Source organism: Taeniopygia guttata, chromosome 1A, assembly GCF_048771995.1.
Source record: "Taeniopygia guttata chromosome 1A, bTaeGut7.mat, whole genome shotgun sequence".
Classification (NCBI taxonomy): domain Eukaryota; kingdom Metazoa; phylum Chordata; class Aves; order Passeriformes; family Estrildidae; genus Taeniopygia; species Taeniopygia guttata.
Window position 1 is genome coordinate 14,219,353 of NC_133025.1, and position 16,941 is coordinate 14,236,293.

Here is a 16,941-nt window from a genome sequence, read left to right on the forward strand (position 1 = left end):
CCTGAGAGATTTGTGCTCTAATGCCTTGTATCTCTTCATTTAACTTTATGATGGTGTTTTTGGAGTGTCCTTGGGACTTCACAATATTTTTTAGTTTATTATTAATTTCATCCACTGGTAGAAGAGCTTTAGCTGCTTTCCTAAAATGGAAAAAAGGAAGTGTATGTAGTATCATGGTGTGGCAAGCAAAGCAAGAACAAGTTTCAAATGCACCCATGCTGGCATACAGGAATGTTTCCTCAAGTCCAACAACAACCGTTACAATTGTGCTAAATTGGTAAGGCAAAACCTCAGAAAAGGACTTTGTGGGGGGGCACCCGAGTTGCTGTACTGAGGGTGAGGTGGGATGCTGCTGGCTGCCTGGTGGGTCACAGCTAGTGGGGAAGACTCATGGGTGAACGTGTTTTTTTCTCTTGTTGGGTCTTTCTCACCCTTATTCAAACCACCTAGTGAGCCAGATGTAATGCTCCACCAGATCCAAGGTGGAATTAACTAGCTGCTTTGGCCTCTCTGATTTGGCAGGCAGAGCAGCCAAGAGCTGTCAGGAGCTGCTTCTTTTCAGCATGTTGGCTCCTGCAGCCAAGTGGTGTTGGCTTCTTCCTGCTGGAGAGGCCCTGTGGAAAAGGCAAGGTGAAATTCCATTTGAAATCCCATTCCAGTGTTACTGGGATACTGCCAGGGATATGGAGCAGTCCTCCTATGCACAGTGCCACCCCAGCTGGAGCTGGCACACCAGTAATTGAATACTCACTCAGCTTCTTGTGCCTCCACCAGCAGTGTCTGAGCATCCTCCCTTTTTATGTTTCTCTTATTATCCAGTTTGTATTTCTCACAGTGGTTCATAATGCTTTGGAGTTTGCCAAACATGCCTGTGAGCTCTTGTGGAGTCAGGGGAAGGTTTATTTGCAGAACATAATTTGCCACCTTCTCAATGTCTTCTGGAGGTGCACTCTCATCTGCAAAAAAATGGAGCTGAGAGTATCCTGAAGTAGCTCCTTCCTCCCAGTAAATGGTCATTATGGCTGCCTACCCTTTGAGTTATGGGGAAGAATAAAACTGACAGGCACAGCAAGGGGGTAAGAGAATTATCTCCAACATTTTGTAATTTAATATTATGCCTCCAGATACTGCTGTTAGTGTTGTCAGAACTGGCTGAAATGAGGATTTGAACCCACTTTGAACTGAGTTATTAAAATTCTGATGTAGGACAGAGCCTGTGGAGGGCTTTAAATCAGTGCCCAGCACAGCTAGATGTGTCAGAGCCCATTTCTCCCTTGGCCCACAGATCAAAGAGGTGCTGGTGAGGCTGGGGTGTGAATGGAGATTTCCAAGCTGGCCAGTGGGTGTAATCCCTTCCCTGCAGTTGCCACAATATTGAGAAAGTGGTTCCTTTGCTGGTTAATGAGAAAGGCTAAACTGCAGAAGGAACTTGGGTCAGACTTGCATAGAATGGGAATTTACAATAGAAAAAAACCCCATATTTTGACAATTCCCATTACAAATGAGCCTGTCCTAGCTCTTTGCTAAGAGGCAGAGGCACACACAGAGTAATCAATGCCTTGAGAAGTCACATCATTAGTTTTGTCTTCTGCTCACTTCCATTTTTAGACAAGACCTTGTATGATAAAGCAGTTGAGATATATTAAATGGTTGGGTTAATCTCCAGAATAAGTAGAAGACATTAAGTGTGCAAACAGTAGTGTATGTCTGAGAGCTATTTTCTGTGGAAATATATTCATCTAGAATCACTATTCACATCAATGTTGAGTACAGAATATTTAATATAACTGTATGCTTCTCAGCTGTTCCTGTTCTTGAACTTCAATTAACGAAACAAATATTTGGAAAAATTCTTTTATAATTGTTAAAAAACACTGTATATCTACTAAAAAACATAAAAGAAGAGTGAAAGATGGAATTATCAGTGGCTATCAATAAAAAATCTGAGACTCATAAAGAATTAAATGAACCTAAATCTTCCAATTCAATAAAATAATGTAAATTTTTCTGAACAAAAGAAGTCCTCTGTCCTCTACCCTTGCTCCCATTTGGATGTAGAGGTATGAATTACTACAATCCACAGAAATTCATGAGATTAAAGAAAATCCTGCCACATTTGAACCCTTTCATGTATATCTAGTAAAAATATTTTGGATCTGTTTCCTACAGCATTGTTCTGCAATCCCAAGAGTGGAAATTTTTTAGGGTATATACGGTTGTTTTTTTGGTTTTTTTGGGTTTTTTTATGAGAGCTGTGAAGTTCTACCAGAATCCTTTGATTCCTTGAGTTACAGCTTTATGGAGACGATGGAGTGGGATGTGTCCTAATTCCCACGCTCCCTACCGAGAACCTCTATTTATGGGCCTGGAAGAAGGGGGTGGAATAACAATTTGAGGATGCATTGGACATGCCTGGCTATTATATATTGTATGAAATTATCTTAGTAGTCCTTTACTCAGATAAACCAGGAACAGAGAGAGTTACTTGAAATTAAACACAGTAATAAAAGATGATAATCGGAACGTAACAGATATATTGTAAAATTGATACAGAGTACTGTCACCTGGGAGAAAAAAGCACTAGAAAAAAAGGGATTGAAATAGTTTGCACAGCTCAGGATGTAGATGAGAAATTTCATGCATACACAGCTAGATCATCTGGCTGTCCATTATGCTGTATTATATTGGAATATATTTATAAAAAATTAGTCAAAAAGAACATTGCATATTTACCTAACAAGAAGTCTTTCACCTTTTGGATGAACTCCTTAGTGATCTTTCCATCAGCTTCAATTTGATTCATAGCCGTCTCCAGTTGCTCATTAAATCGTGAGCCTTTGAGTTTGCTGTCTTCTGCCATTTTTCTAATGCTTTTAACCTGCAAATATTAGAAACAGCAGTGCCATTTTCTGGAGGTTATCCGTCACTGCTTTGCAAGCTGGGCTCTGACACAAAGGTAATTTTGATCCAAGCCTCAGCTAGAATCTCTTGATGTGACTTTGAAAAGTGGTAGGAGACCTCTTTGGGGAACTCCAGAAGCTGCTACATCCTGGTCTTCATCTGGCCTCAGAAAAAGCCTAAATCAAGCTTTTTTTTTTTTCTCTGCAACCACTTCTAATCCACAGCCCCCTTCTGTTTCTAAAAAAGATTCAGATCTGATTAGAGAAAATATAATTTTGTTGGTCATTTCATATTGGACTTCCTGTTAAAAAAACAGTTAAAGAGGACACAAGGAAGGTAGAGTTCAAGGCTTGCCTTTAGAAGTTACATTTCACCACTAAATTAGTATTCTTGATAATTTAAATGAGAACTTTAGATTAATTACCAAATTCCAACAGTATTTTACTTTGGTAGGGGTTTGCCTTCAAGAATGGCCCAAGTACATCTGTGGTCTACTGAGGGAAGAGATTTGGTCTTTTCCCATGCAACGAGGAAAATGCCGATGTTTTTATTTCTGAAATGTCTCAAAATAGTTCACTGATATTATCACGGAGGTGCCTGAGGTTTGTGCACACCAGAGGCGATGTCCCGGCAGCCTGGCTGGCGCTCCCGGCTCGGGGGATGCCTTCGGCTGCCGCCTCTCTGCGTCCTGGGGCCCCAGGGCCGTGCCCCAATTGCACATTTCCCAGCTGGCCGGGATGCAGCGTCGAGTGCACTTTAAAAAGAGGAAATGGATGCCCAGGCATCCTGCAGGGACAGGACAAAGCCACAGCTGAATGTAATTTCTGCTGGAAATTCCACTTTGCCTATAACTGTAACAGACATCATATCTGACTGTTAATAAGAGCAAACTCCTCACTGGTGCTTTGGGATTTGTCTGGTTTGTTTCCTTGGCATATGTTGCATTGGCCACACTTCACTTGAATTATTTTTCACTGCTACTGTGCAGTATAGTCGACTAATTTATGCCCTCCTAAACATTACTGAGGGCTGAAAAGTTTCATCTTGAAATAATTTTCCAAAGTAATTTATTGGCAAACACAAGAGTAGTATGAAGTTGTATAAATAGAGCTTAACGCCATGCACAGCAGTAATCCCATTGCAATAAGCATGTCAGGCTACTGACAAATGGTGCCATTTGAATCTTTCCCAGTAAAAAATTAGACAATTCTAGCCTGAAACATAGACACAGGGCACCATGACTTTTGAAGTCTTAGCAGCTGTGAGGAAGAAGATCTAGATAAAGACAATCTCTTGGCGGGGCTGGCACCTGGTACTGAACCATGATAGGTCTATGATGCTGGGACAGAGTCCATTACTATGTCACTGCTCTTTGTCCAAAGAGCAGGTGAGTTTTTGTAGATTTGTAACCTCCCAAATCTCTCATCCTCCATCCATTTCACTGAACAAATGTAGGTTTGATATACAGCACCTGATTCCCAGGTTCCTGTAGCTGAGTAGTCAAGTTATTTAGCAACACAGCAGTCTCCTCAGCTTTCCTGAAGGCCTCAGAGGAGAGAGGAAGACCTCCAGTGCAGTCTGGGCCACCACACTTCCTTAGTCCATGACTGTCCTGGCACAAAGCTCCCCCACAGGCTGCTGTGGCACATGGCTGGTCTCCTGGAACACCACAGATCTGCAATAGGGAAGATGCTTATGTCAGGACTCCTCTGAGGGCCTGAGATACACTCCTGAGGGAAGGAAGATGTTTGACATCATATGAACATTGAATATAGGATAAGATATCCCCTAAGACACAGCAAATGGTATTTGTAAAGCTGGGTATCACTGCCAGTTACAGGTCCCTCTCCCCTGATTTGAAGGCAGCCCATGGCTCTGAGCATCCTTGCAGGAGCCATTTGTTAGGCTCCATGTGTTGCACTAAGACCCTTGCTTCACTCTTCTTTAGCAAAAGGGCTGAAAACATTCCCTAGCCATATCCAGCCCATGGGTCAATGGCTTTTCCAAAAGGATCCAGGTAACCTCTAACAGAATAAGATGCCATCTCAGGTCCTCCATGTATATTGACAGATTAGGTGGATGATCTCTTTCAGATCTGTCATGAATTGGTACTATCAGGTATTTACTGCTGCCCTGCAGAAGAACAGAAATTCCCTTCCTTCCCAGAGGTAACACAAAGGATATGTCCCCATCCACTCCAGGACAAAGTCACTCTGATTAGTTTAACTTACTCATGGAGGAGGTTTGCCTTCATCTTCCTGAAATTACTTTGATGACCTCTTGAGACTAGAGAGTGCTTAAACAGTTCCTTGTGCTGGGAGCAATGGTTTCAGAAGGTTGGAAACAGGTACAGCTGAGAAGTGTAGTTGTTTTTTATCTGATTGGCTGTGGCAAGAAAGTGCCGTTTTCCAATGCATGCATGTAAAACGCTTAAAAATGCATGTAAGCACCTTTTTAAAATAAAACCTACTACAACATCAAAAAAGGGGTTTTTTGGTTTTGGGGGATTTTTAGCTTTTTTTCAAAATCCACAGCACCTACCTTTTCATTTAAGTTTTGGATGTCAGGACTTTTGATCATTCTGAGCTGTTGTAGCACACTGCTTGTGTTTAAGACCTGATGGTCCAACATAGTGAGTGCGTCTTTCCTGGTGTACTCTGAGTGTCTTACAACAGGGGTTGTCGCCCTGGTCTTCTGTTCTGCCAGCAGTGATACTTCAGAGTGTTTCCTAATGTTGCTGATGGCCTCTGTATCAACAGAAATAGGGTTGAGTACCGACTGCATTTGGCTGCGTTCAGTTTGTGCATTTACTTAAATTCTGGACAATTGCTGAGTGATAGGTGATTCACTGGGTTTGATTTGGGAAGCAGGGAAGGGCAGGAACTGTCTTTTCCTCAGCCAAACTTTTTAATCCTTTACTTATCTAGTTGCCAAATAGAAATAGTTATCAATGCTCATAAAACCTGCTAAACTAGATGAAAATATGGTGGATCCTTTGTCATCCACAGGATGCCAAGGTGTATGAGAAGGCAACAGAATAGACAGAAGTATGAAGGACATTCCATTATTGACACTAACTGCTACTGATCTGCATTCATCTGTAGCTCATGCATTGCATTTAGGCAGGAAAACTGTTTCTGCTAGTGTTCATGAAATGATCTGGTGCCTGATTGTGAGTCAGGGAAGCAACTGTCCTTTCTGTTCAGCATAGCACCCAAGAGTTAAGTGGTCTGCTAAAGTGAGACCAAAATTTATATTACAAATGGGACTATATGAGGCCTTTTTTGTCTCTGGAAAATCCAGTTTCAGGACTGATGAATTAAAAAAAAATAGTTCTGTGATAAGCTATTAGGCCAGGCTAAAAATGCTTTCCAGCAAGAGTCATGTTTGGTTAGTGAAAGCTTTTCCTTAAGTAGACTCAAAAGGGTTGGAGAATATTACATTTTTTGCAGATTAATAGCCTGAGAAAAGGATTCAGGCTCTTTGCAACACACATAATTTAAAGCTGCTACTGCTGCTGTCAAGGTTTCCCAGATCTCTGGAGAGCTGAGATTTGTGCCCACATTCCTAGGCAGAAATATGTCCAGAGCCAGAATTGATGTGTTAGCAGTGAAACAGCATTAGAGGTGTCTGATTAACATCTTTCTTTGTGCTGGTAACTGACTCAGTTACTAGCTGAAGTCAAAGACAAGACACTCAAGTCCTGTGTGCTTTGATTCAGGCTCTAAAGTCCCTGACTGTGCTTTGATTGAAGCTGAACAATGTTTAGTTATCATGTGGAATCAGGGCTATTTATTTATCTTGTAATTCGTGGAAACAATATACAGTTTAAAGTCAGCTCTTAATACAAAATACCTTGCAAGAGACTGCTATAACTCCTCATCTAAGCCAGAGACTTTTTCTGTGCAACAATTCCATTGCAGGAATATTTCACAGTGGTTCAGCTCTCCATTAAGTGGCCTAAATGCATTTTCCATGTTTGGTTTTTGATGCAGCTGTAGAGAGTCCAAGTTCCTTTATATTAAACACAGTGTCTTAGCACAGGCTTGATTTACAACCTAGGAAGCTTCTCTCACTGCATTACTACACCTCAGTGGCTGCAAAGCCAGGGGCCAGTGCTGGAAAGCCATAATTTAATGAGATCTCATAGACTGCAAACATTCTTTTAAGAGCACCTGCATCTTGGTTTTTCCAGTGGTTTTAATTTATCATTAGATATTGATGTTTCCAGGTCATCTAGCTGAATGTATGCCTGGGAGGAAGACTCCAACTCCTGATCCTCTGCACAGAGATATAGGTAGGAGCTCATTCTCTGTGTGTGTCTAGGGCACAAGTGCCAGATGTGCCCTATATGGTGTATCTACCCCAGCAAAAAGGAGAGGAAAAAGCAAACAGAGCCATATATAGGATATGCTGCTAGTCTGGATTGGACTGAGGAGCCAGTCTCTCCCTGGGTATAAGTAAAGCTGTTTATCACGAGGGAAATGTTACTTTTGTGCTATTATATGCTTGGTAGCAGAACCAATGAATATTTGTGACCTTGATAGGAAATTAATCTTAAATTCAAGGTCTTCCCCTCCCCACACTCCCATGTGCTTTTTATAGGGCTGTTTATCTGTCTCCAGAGGCCAAAAGATGAAGTGGGTTTGGAATGTGACCAGAGAGCACCATGGATGCTTCAACTTTGTGTCCACTGACCTCCCTGGGATATATTGTTTGTTTGCCTTTCTGCCTTTCTGTCTGTGCAGGCTCAGTTGAATTGAGAAGTGAAGCCTGGGAGAGCTCTGCTGGCTGCTTGCAGAGGGACCTGAGACGAGGAGCTGCCCCAGGGGGCTGCCAAGTACAACAGGGCACGGGAGCCCTAAATCTTAGTTAATCCCTCTTTTCCCCTCTCCCATTTGCCCCACTTTGCATTTTGTTGACTTTTCTTTCTTTTTTCTTTTTCCTTTGGTTAAAAAAAAAACCACCAAAAAAAAAAAAACCCAACAACAACACAAAAACCAAACCCAAAACAAAACAAAAACAAACAAAAAAAAAAACCCAACAACTTGCCTGGGCCAATTTTCTCTTGCCTGAATGAAACAGAAGAACTGTAAGTAGGAGAGCATTGCTTGTAGCTTGTGTTTCCTGCGGTGAGCACCCTGTCTTCTGGGGGTTCATATTTTGGTAGCCATAGCTTTGGAGAAGAGTCTGCTGACCATTTCCTGCCATTGTGGATGATGTAGCATCTGTTCAAGATCCCTGCCTGATACATCCCCATTTTTCTCCAGAAACCAATATAGGACATCATCATTACAGCTATTAGCAGCTGATGGAGACTATACTTAGCTCAAGAGGGTGTAATTCTTTCAAAAATGCCAAGGAGTTCAGTTTTGCTTTCACATTTTTTGATGATGGAAAGCTACTTCTGTCCCACATAAAGTCAAGTATTCTCCCATGGGAGCCCTAAGAAGCTGCACTATGACAGTATGCTTTAATTGAATAAACTGTTCCTGTACAAGAGATTCTTTAAGTATTACTATGAGCAAAAGGAGTCAAACACGGTGGGGGAATCCTTTGCTGTTCTACTGCATGTGAGTCTGTACTGTGAAACTGGGTTTCTTTTATATCCTGATGTAAGCATTTGGATTTATGAGAGACTTCTGACTGATGTGACCCTGGCACATGCATCTGAAATTTGGGATGCTAGAAATCACAGCATTTTAAGATAAAAGGGAATTTGGAAAGTCAGTAAAAAATGTTAGTGTCAACATTTTTATGCTACCATAGCAAGCTAAAATCTAGGAATCTTTGAAATATTGTATGGTTCAATGATGAGAAAGCATTCCAATATTTCAGGGAAAATGTCAACCCATTTTAATTCATTGCTGACTTACCTTTGAAGTTCAAGTACTGAAAACTTTGATGCAGATGTATTTTTTGTTGTAGAAGTTCAAACACTAGGCTGGCTTCTTCTACAATATCTTCTATGCTCTTGTTAAGGTCAGGAAACTCAAAGGGCAAAATGTGAAGGGGATCCATCTGTGCAACTTTTTGTCTGAAGGGGATAAGACAGTTATGCAGAAGTCAGACCAGATTGTTCTTAAACTAGAACTGAGTTATACAACATTTTAGAGGGCAAGAGATACATTTATAAATAAGCAAAACCATTTAATTATATGGCTTATTTAGAAAACCCTTAGTATGAACTGGAAAATTCCAGCATTTAAGTATATGTCTGTATGGGTTAGGCATATATTAAGGATTATTTTGTTCATAGATGTATTGAAAACAGAGACTTAGTAGATCAGTGTCTGTGTGCTGATCAGAAGTGGGACTTGATATGTAGGGATGGCTGGTGGAGTCTGGGGGAAGATAGTTTCTCAGCTAAGGGACTTTTCCAGGAGCAACCTAACCCTTACTGAAGGTAGCCCTGAAAATCCCTGATGCCTGAAAAGGCCTCCAATGAAAGGACAGGATGTCTCAAAATGCGTTCAGTTTCAGAAATGGCATCTTCAAAGGCTTTGAAGCGCATGTCACAGCTGGGCATTCGTCCTCCTTTATCTTCCAGCTTTGCTGCAAACCTCATTAACCCCTGCACGCTCTGAGCAAGAGCAGCAATTTCAGTGTCCCACTGATCAAAACAAAGATGGCACTGAGGGCAGGAGGGAAAGTCCTTCTTAAAGCCGCGGCTGCAGTGGTCGCAGAGCCGGCCGGAGACACCAGCACGGCAGTTACATGCGCCGGTGGCTTTGTCACACGTGGGCTGCCGGGTCCCCTCCAGGTTACACTCACATGCTGCAAGAAAGGAACAGCAGGTTACATCCAGTTGTTCCTTTTCTGTGGGATTAATGCATGAAAAAGGCGCGCTTCAAGATAATAAAAGCAAACCAGTGTTTGAGTTAGAGCAAGGTGGACTGCACAGTCATGGCTCTTCTTCATCTCTGACTTCCATCTTAACCATTGAAATAACAATATAGATAAATTATAGGAACACTTGTCCATCTCATACACACATACATATGAAAAGCTGTTTCTCTATATGTATGCCCTGTCTCCCCTGTGAATATAAAAGGTAAACAATTATGTTGAGGTAGTTCCTAATCCAGTTGTCCCACATAATAATACTTACAAATGCAATGCATCTGGGGATTGCCAAAGTAGTTTTCCTCACATTCATTACAGAATCTTCCACTGTAACCTGGCTTACATGGACACTGGCCTGTAAGCTGCAAAGACAGATAGGGTTAAATGACTTCCAGCAGAGCCTAGGGCTGGATATACATTATTTCAGCTCTACAAGAGCTGCAGCAACACTGCTTGCCCACAGTCTTTGAATACCATGGTTTAAACAGTATTGGCCCAGCTTTCCTATCTTCCTCCTGAAGGTCCTGAAAACAAAATGCACTCTGAGAAATGGCTTTATTTTACTAATGTCAGAGATTTTGTATGATCCAGTCTACTGATGCTGTTTGAGAACTCATCCTCTGACACTGATCTGAGAGGATCCTTTTCCTTTGCAAAACAGAATTATTTTTAATTTTTGTTAGATCTAAGAACTCATTTTAACATTTCAACTTAAGCCACACAATATATCAATTGTAACTGAAAACCTTGAGGGTATATTATGCACATTGCCCTAGAAAAAATATTTTGTAATTCAGCTATTAAATTTATCTCCAGGAAATTACAACTTTGATAACCACTAGTAGTTCTTTGAAGTCAAGAACTAAATTTGCTATAAAAAATAATAAATCTACTGAATAAACTGGAACAAACAGAGAGTATATTGAAAGAAAAATGTGCAAACACATCAGCAAGATTTTAGGATAAGCTCCTGGTGCTCTGAAGTCAATGGCAAAATTGCTGTTGACTCCATGGGACCACAATTTCACCTCTCTATTCTGAAATGCTGTTTAATTTTTTTCTACATTCTAGCCCTAAAATGTGCATAGGAATTAAAGCTGAGAAAAGGTACTCTAGTAATATAGATAGATGAGGCTTTATTAATGTAATGGCCACAGCTGCTACTTTATGAAAATAAGCACTTAAAAAGTACTCATCAGAGTATCAGGGTCCAAGCCTGAATTTCCTTCTTCCCTATACGCATTTTATGAGGCAGCTTTTTCCTGTGACGTTTTTTATAATGTATTTCTAAGATCCACTTGACAAAGAAACAACACGCAAAGAGAAATTGCTGACCAAACTGCAAAGCCACATTATCAGAACAACACTTTTGATTGGTTTAATGACTCACAGTGTGATTGCACCAACTACAAACTTCCAAAGAATTTTTTGTTTTCAGGGAATGTGACAAAAAGCAATCTTTATTTATAAGAGGGTCCCCACTTTGCCATGTCAAAACACCTGGAAAACAGAGTAATTTTCTTACCTGGTTGCACTGGTTGCTTTGGAAAGCAGAGTAATTTTCTTACCTGGTTGCACTGGTTGCTTTGGAAAGCAGAGTAATTTTCTTACCTGGTTGCACTGGTTGCTTTGGGAGTTTTTTGGATCACAGTCACAGGTCTGACATCCTTTTCCGCTAGCCAGGTCCCAGTAGCCAGAGGCACACTGGTCACACGTGGCACCCAGCACATTGGGCAGGCAAGGACAAGCTCCTGTGGCTGGGTCACACAGGCAGGCTGCGTCCCCCCCCGGGCACATGGCAGGGTGAACCCCTGCTGAATTGCACGTGCAGCCTGGAAAAAGAAGGACAATTACTACAGCAGACAGTAATACAGACAGCTGATGGACAATCAGAGTTGGATATAAAGCCCACACTGTAGGTTTACTTTTAGTGACCTTTTAGTGACCTTGAACATACACATCTTATACACATTGTCAGTCTTTCTATAATAACTTATATATGGCTTTGAGAAAACTTACTGTGAATATTCAACACTTTTCATACAGGCACAGAAAATGAAGGCTCAGTGAATTTTGAATCTTATTAGAATGCAATGTTAAGTATGTTGGGTAAGTTGATTTACAGTAGGCATTATCTAGCATGGGAATCCTCAGTAAGCTAAGTAAGATAAGAAGCCTTCCTTGTGAGGAGCCAAAAGTTCATGCTTAAAAATTTCTAACAGACATCTTCCAAGAATGAATGAGGGATGGGCTTGGACTGTATTTTAGAGATTCCCAAAAAAACAGTTTCTTAACTATACTTGTAGTTATCTTGGGCATAAAAATTAAATCATCAATCAGGCACATCTGTGAAAATGAGTTTAGAGAAAAATTGGGAAGAAGCTTGTGCCTTGCTTTTCCTTACACTCCTACTCTCCTGTTCAAAGTGCTGAGTTACTGACGTGTCCTCATGGAATCTATTAAATTGCCTGAATGCTCTCACTCCAGCCATTTAATGAAAACAACTGGTAAGGCAGGAAGTTCAGCAAGGAATCATCTGGTTAGCTGAGCTCTAACTGAGCTTTGCTGGCATCAGCCAGCAGCATGGATAAACAATTATCACTGATTCCTTTACTTTAGATTCCTTCCTGAATGAGCTGAATGTACATTCATTTTTCTAACAGAGAGTACTGCTTTCATTTCACAAATGCGTATTTCCTAGGAATGATATTCATTATGAGATTTAGCGAGACTTGGATGACAAAGAATTTAATAGATGCCATGTTAAGTTATTTGTATCATTGAAATATTTATATATAGTAAATAGAGAAATATATTTGGGATTCTTATATTTTGCTCTATTTATCTACTTTAGTTTTGTCCTCGCTCCAAGGTCTAGCCTTTCCCTGTAGCCTATTTTAAAAAAAAATTATTGGTAGTAAAACACAGTTGCAGTGCTGTTACTTACTTTGACAGCTTTGATTGAGGGCTGAGCCAAAATAACCTGGTTTGCAGAACTGGCAGTTTGCTCCATGGGTGTTGTGTAAACACTTGGTGCATTCCCCAGTGACCCTGTTACAGGACTCTGGGTCTGTCAAATCAATGTTGTTATTACAGGGACATGGTGCACAGTCAAGCCCAGGGCTGCTGAGGTTTTTGTAGAACCCACTAGGACATTTGTCACACTGTTTGCCTGTCAGAGAAAGGTAAGAATATTGATGGCTGTTAGGAATTCAAGTGAAACATGTAATTTCTAGTAATGTTATTAAAATATTCAGACTGTCTGCTCAAATGCATATTTCAATGGAAAATATTCACCTGAGACCATTGCCCTTTAATCCTATGAACAGTTTAAATTATATCTTCCCCACTGAAATCTGATGGAAAGACACCCTCCTCATCCCAAGTTGTTTATACCAAGGAAGTCCTTTCAGTAAGAGAAACTAGGTACCCTATCATACAACACTCCAAACACCTTTTTCCATCAAAGTCCATTCAATGGCAGTAGTCAGGGTAAGACATATTTGCAGGGTTTTCCTTGGCCCTTCAGTTCAACAGCAGCATTGGAGCATATGGGGGTATGCAGGAGTTCAGATGAACTCTTGATGCTCTGTACTTGCTTGCTGGCAGTACAACTAGTACTACATTTCTTCTCAATCCCTGCCCTGATTTGAGTGCTACCTCTGCGTCTCAGAAACCATTCTGGGCAGACTGGTGTTCTGAAACCACACCCACTGGTTCATCCTCAGCCAAGGACTCTCTTCCTTCACTGTACTCCTCAGGACCCAGAGCCTTTCTCAATCTCTGAGAAAGTGAGACCACTGCTACAAAGGTGAGCAAGAGTCTTGCTGGAAAGGAGCAGGAGCCATAAAGTCCAAAACTGAGGAGTGCAGTGATTTGTGAGGACAGAAGTCCCCTGAGTGAACACCAACATGAGTAATTTTGACCCTACAGCAATTACTCAAGCAAAACCACTCTTGAATTATAAAGGAACCTTGCCTAAGTAAAGATGACTGCATTGGTTTAATTTTCAGCAGTGATTCCCATTAAGCTTTACTTCCACCAGAGGAGCTCTTTTTAATGCCCAAGGAAAGGGAAATATCTTCAGCTTTCCCTTCAGGAATTCAACCTAAGTCAACAAGAACTTAGGAAATGAGGAATCAGTTTGTTGCAAAAAGATCTGCATTTTAGACAGCTGAGAGTAGAAACCCTATTTCTAAAGTGACCATTTGAACCATGAAGCAGTCACTTTAAGGCTTAATGTCAAAGAGTTTCCTCTATATGGAGAAAGACTTTCTCTGATTAGGAAATCTTATCAGCTCTTTTTGATGCCCTAATCATTCCCACTTGGGCTTGCAATGCTTCTCTTTTTCAGAGGTAACAAACAACTGCAGTTCTCCCCTCCCTCCCCACCAGATTAATGTAATGCCTCTGGAAAGGAGGAGATTTCCAGAGAGTGACATCAGAATAATTCATTACTTCACTCTATCTGCATAGTTGAATCCCTTTTTAAAACACTAATTACACAATTCCCATTCTTCCTAGTCAGAACTTAGGCACATAATTTCAGTAAACTTGAGTACTAACTTTTCTTAGCTGTTTTATTAGTATTATCTCATTGTTATTTCTGAACACCTGATAAGTGGAGGATGATATTTTTTTCTTCTCTTATATTAATTTAAGTAGTTTTAAAACCAATCCTTATTTTGCTTCATACCTGAATATCCTTCGAGACAATTACAGACAAGCTGTGCAGATTGGGAGTCCTGGTAACAGGAATGTGCAAAATACCTATTGCTTGTAGGTGCCCCTGGGCACATGCATGGGTGGCAGGGTTCTCCATCCAGAGGGTTTCCATAATAGCCATCCATGCACCTGTCAAAGCAGTCAACACAAAGCAGGACAAATTGTCAAGTGCTTCATGCAGGTGAATCAATTTACATGTATATATTGAAATTAGTATTCCAGATAATTGTAATGCTATCTCCATCAATTGGTAGAGATATATCAAGCTTCAAATATGTTCTAAAATGGAAAATCAGAGCTGCATCCTCAAAATCTGAAGCAAAAAGAAAAATACATAAGTTTTCCTTTCAAGAAATGTTTGTGAAGACTTTCACCTCCTCTGGAACAATTTTAATCTGAACAATTATGATATGGCATACCACATGTGCTATGCATAGGCAGCTAAAAGCTGCCATATAAAAGTTCTGTATATTTACCTATCAGCACATATATTAATCTCTTTCCATCTAGACACACACACAGCGTGGTTGGCATGACAGTAAAAAGTGCTGGCACAGAAAAAAAACCCCAATGATTCCTCAAGAGTACTCAGAGAATACTGCATATTTTAGATGCAACCTAGGTGTTGAGCCATGTTCTGTCTGACATGTTCTGCAAACTTGGGGTAATGGCTCTTTCAAGGTGCTGGTGGCTGTGCTGTTACCTGAATTGGTGGGGGCTTTCAGGGTTTTCTGGGGGATCAATCACCCTGCACACCACTGCTGCCTCCACATCCCAGCCTTCCACAGTCCTGCAGCTGTAGCAACAGCAACACAGAGGCTTCTGGAGTACCCTCAGTCTTTGATCTGTTTTACTATGGCAAATGGGAGCACAGCTCTCCATATGTATACAGGCAAGACTAAAAAACTTGGCTGATTATCCTCCCCCTGGGGTCTGGAGATCCTGCAAAGCCACAGGGCAAAAAGTGCTTCAGTCTCCCATTTTTAATCTCTTTGCCATCTACAAGTAGAACAGCTAAAGACTGTATTGTCTAAAAGCACTGAGGAGAAGCTCAACAGGTTTCATGAGGAAAACCTCTTAAAAAGTAATGACAAGGTACAGTCCAGCTAAACCAAACTAACAAACTTAATTTTGATGTCTGTGTTGAATTGTGATATTGCTGCCAGTGTAGAAAATAAAAAAGAGGAACACTACTCTAAATGGAGCTGGAAGGTGTGGGAAAAGTCATTTGCTGGTGACACAGAACTAATATGACCAACAAAGAGGGCACATTTACTTAAAATCCTTGAAGGTAATTGCAGATATTAAAATGAATATTCAACACAATATTCACCTCTTGGCTATCCTCGTGCTGAATTTTAAATTTGAAAGCTGGCAATTTGGAACCTGGCAGGAGTAATTTTATTCCACAGTGTTTTGTGTATGTCTACAAGTACATGGTTCCATGGCATCCATGTCTCAAATGCCTTCTTGCAGGTAGCCTGCTGCAATGCTGGGTGCATGCCATGCCTGCAGTCCACCCACAGGCATGGCATGCATGTTCCCACATGCAATGGGGAATAGTAATGAGACAGGTACCTGACATTCAGCAGCCAGGCCCAGTTTCATGTTGACATGTCAATGACCTGTTAAGGTCATTGATGCATTTGTAGGCCCCCAGCTGCAGAGGCATTTTGGAGACCAGCAGTGTCTGGTGGAGCTCTGCAGCACTGCCCATGAACTGACCTCTCACAGTGGCTCCCAGCAGTAAACCCACGGCAGTTGAGGCACTCTCCGGTCAGAGGGTCGCACAGCTCCGTGTGGCCATTGCAAGGGCAGGGACGGCAGTGGGGGAACCCAAAGTACCCAGCCAGGCAGCGGCTGCAGCGCTGGCCACCCACCTCCCGGCGGCAGGAGCACTGCCCTGTCACCTGGTCACACAGCGTGCTCAGCGAGCCTTGCGGGTGGCACTCGCACGCTGGAAAACACCAAAAGGAAAGCTGTGTCCTTAAAGCACCCCTGCCAACCCATCTCATCCCTCATGCTGCTCAAAGGCAGCAGGGATGGAAAATTTGTTTTTCATGGGAACATTTTTTATATTGCTTGACACATAATCCGGGATTCAAAGTCCCAAAAAATTGCTAGTGGTAGTGGTGCTGGCTGCAAGGCACTCACCGTAGCAGCCATGGAAACCAAAGCCATAGCTGCCTGCAGAGCAGGTGTCACAGCAGCGTCCCACGACGTTGACTTTGCACTGACACTGGCCCCCCAGTTTACTACAGCTGGCATTCAGCGACCCCTGGGGATTGCACTTGCATGCTGGCAAGGGAAAAGAAAATCAAAACAGGTTTGTTTGTCAAGGAGTTCTACTGTTCTCATCAGCTTCAGGTTTCACAATATAAAATAGGCAGGAAAGAGCTCGATTATTCTTCTCAGGGGTTCACTAACCTGACAATGGCCATAGTTTAGATCATTTGATGGTGTAGCATC

At 41.5% G+C, this 16,941-nt stretch overlaps 1 protein-coding gene across 2 annotated transcripts in view; it reads right to left on the minus strand.

Moving 5' to 3' along the window:
- The window catches only part of LAMB4 (laminin subunit beta 4), a 41,108-nt gene that overhangs the window by 3,274 nt on the left and 20,893 nt on the right, over positions 1-16,941 (minus strand). For both annotated transcript variants that reach the window (XM_072919805.1, XM_072919799.1), the window contains exons 20-32: positions 16,627-16,770; positions 16,198-16,429; positions 14,444-14,601; positions 12,695-12,919; positions 11,359-11,579; positions 10,013-10,109; positions 9,303-9,678; positions 8,778-8,938; positions 5,443-5,648; positions 4,373-4,576; positions 2,734-2,878; positions 752-956; positions 2-140 (exon numbers count right to left, since the gene is read on the minus strand). In XM_072919805.1, coding sequence (XP_072775906.1) covers positions 2-140; positions 752-956; positions 2,734-2,878; positions 4,373-4,576; positions 5,443-5,648; positions 8,778-8,938; positions 9,303-9,678; positions 10,013-10,109; positions 11,359-11,579; positions 12,695-12,919; positions 14,444-14,601; positions 16,198-16,429; positions 16,627-16,770 — 2,513 coding nt within the window. The remainder of the gene's footprint in view (position 1; positions 141-751; positions 957-2,733; positions 2,879-4,372; positions 4,577-5,442; positions 5,649-8,777; positions 8,939-9,302; positions 9,679-10,012; positions 10,110-11,358; positions 11,580-12,694; positions 12,920-14,443; positions 14,602-16,197; positions 16,430-16,626; positions 16,771-16,941) is intronic.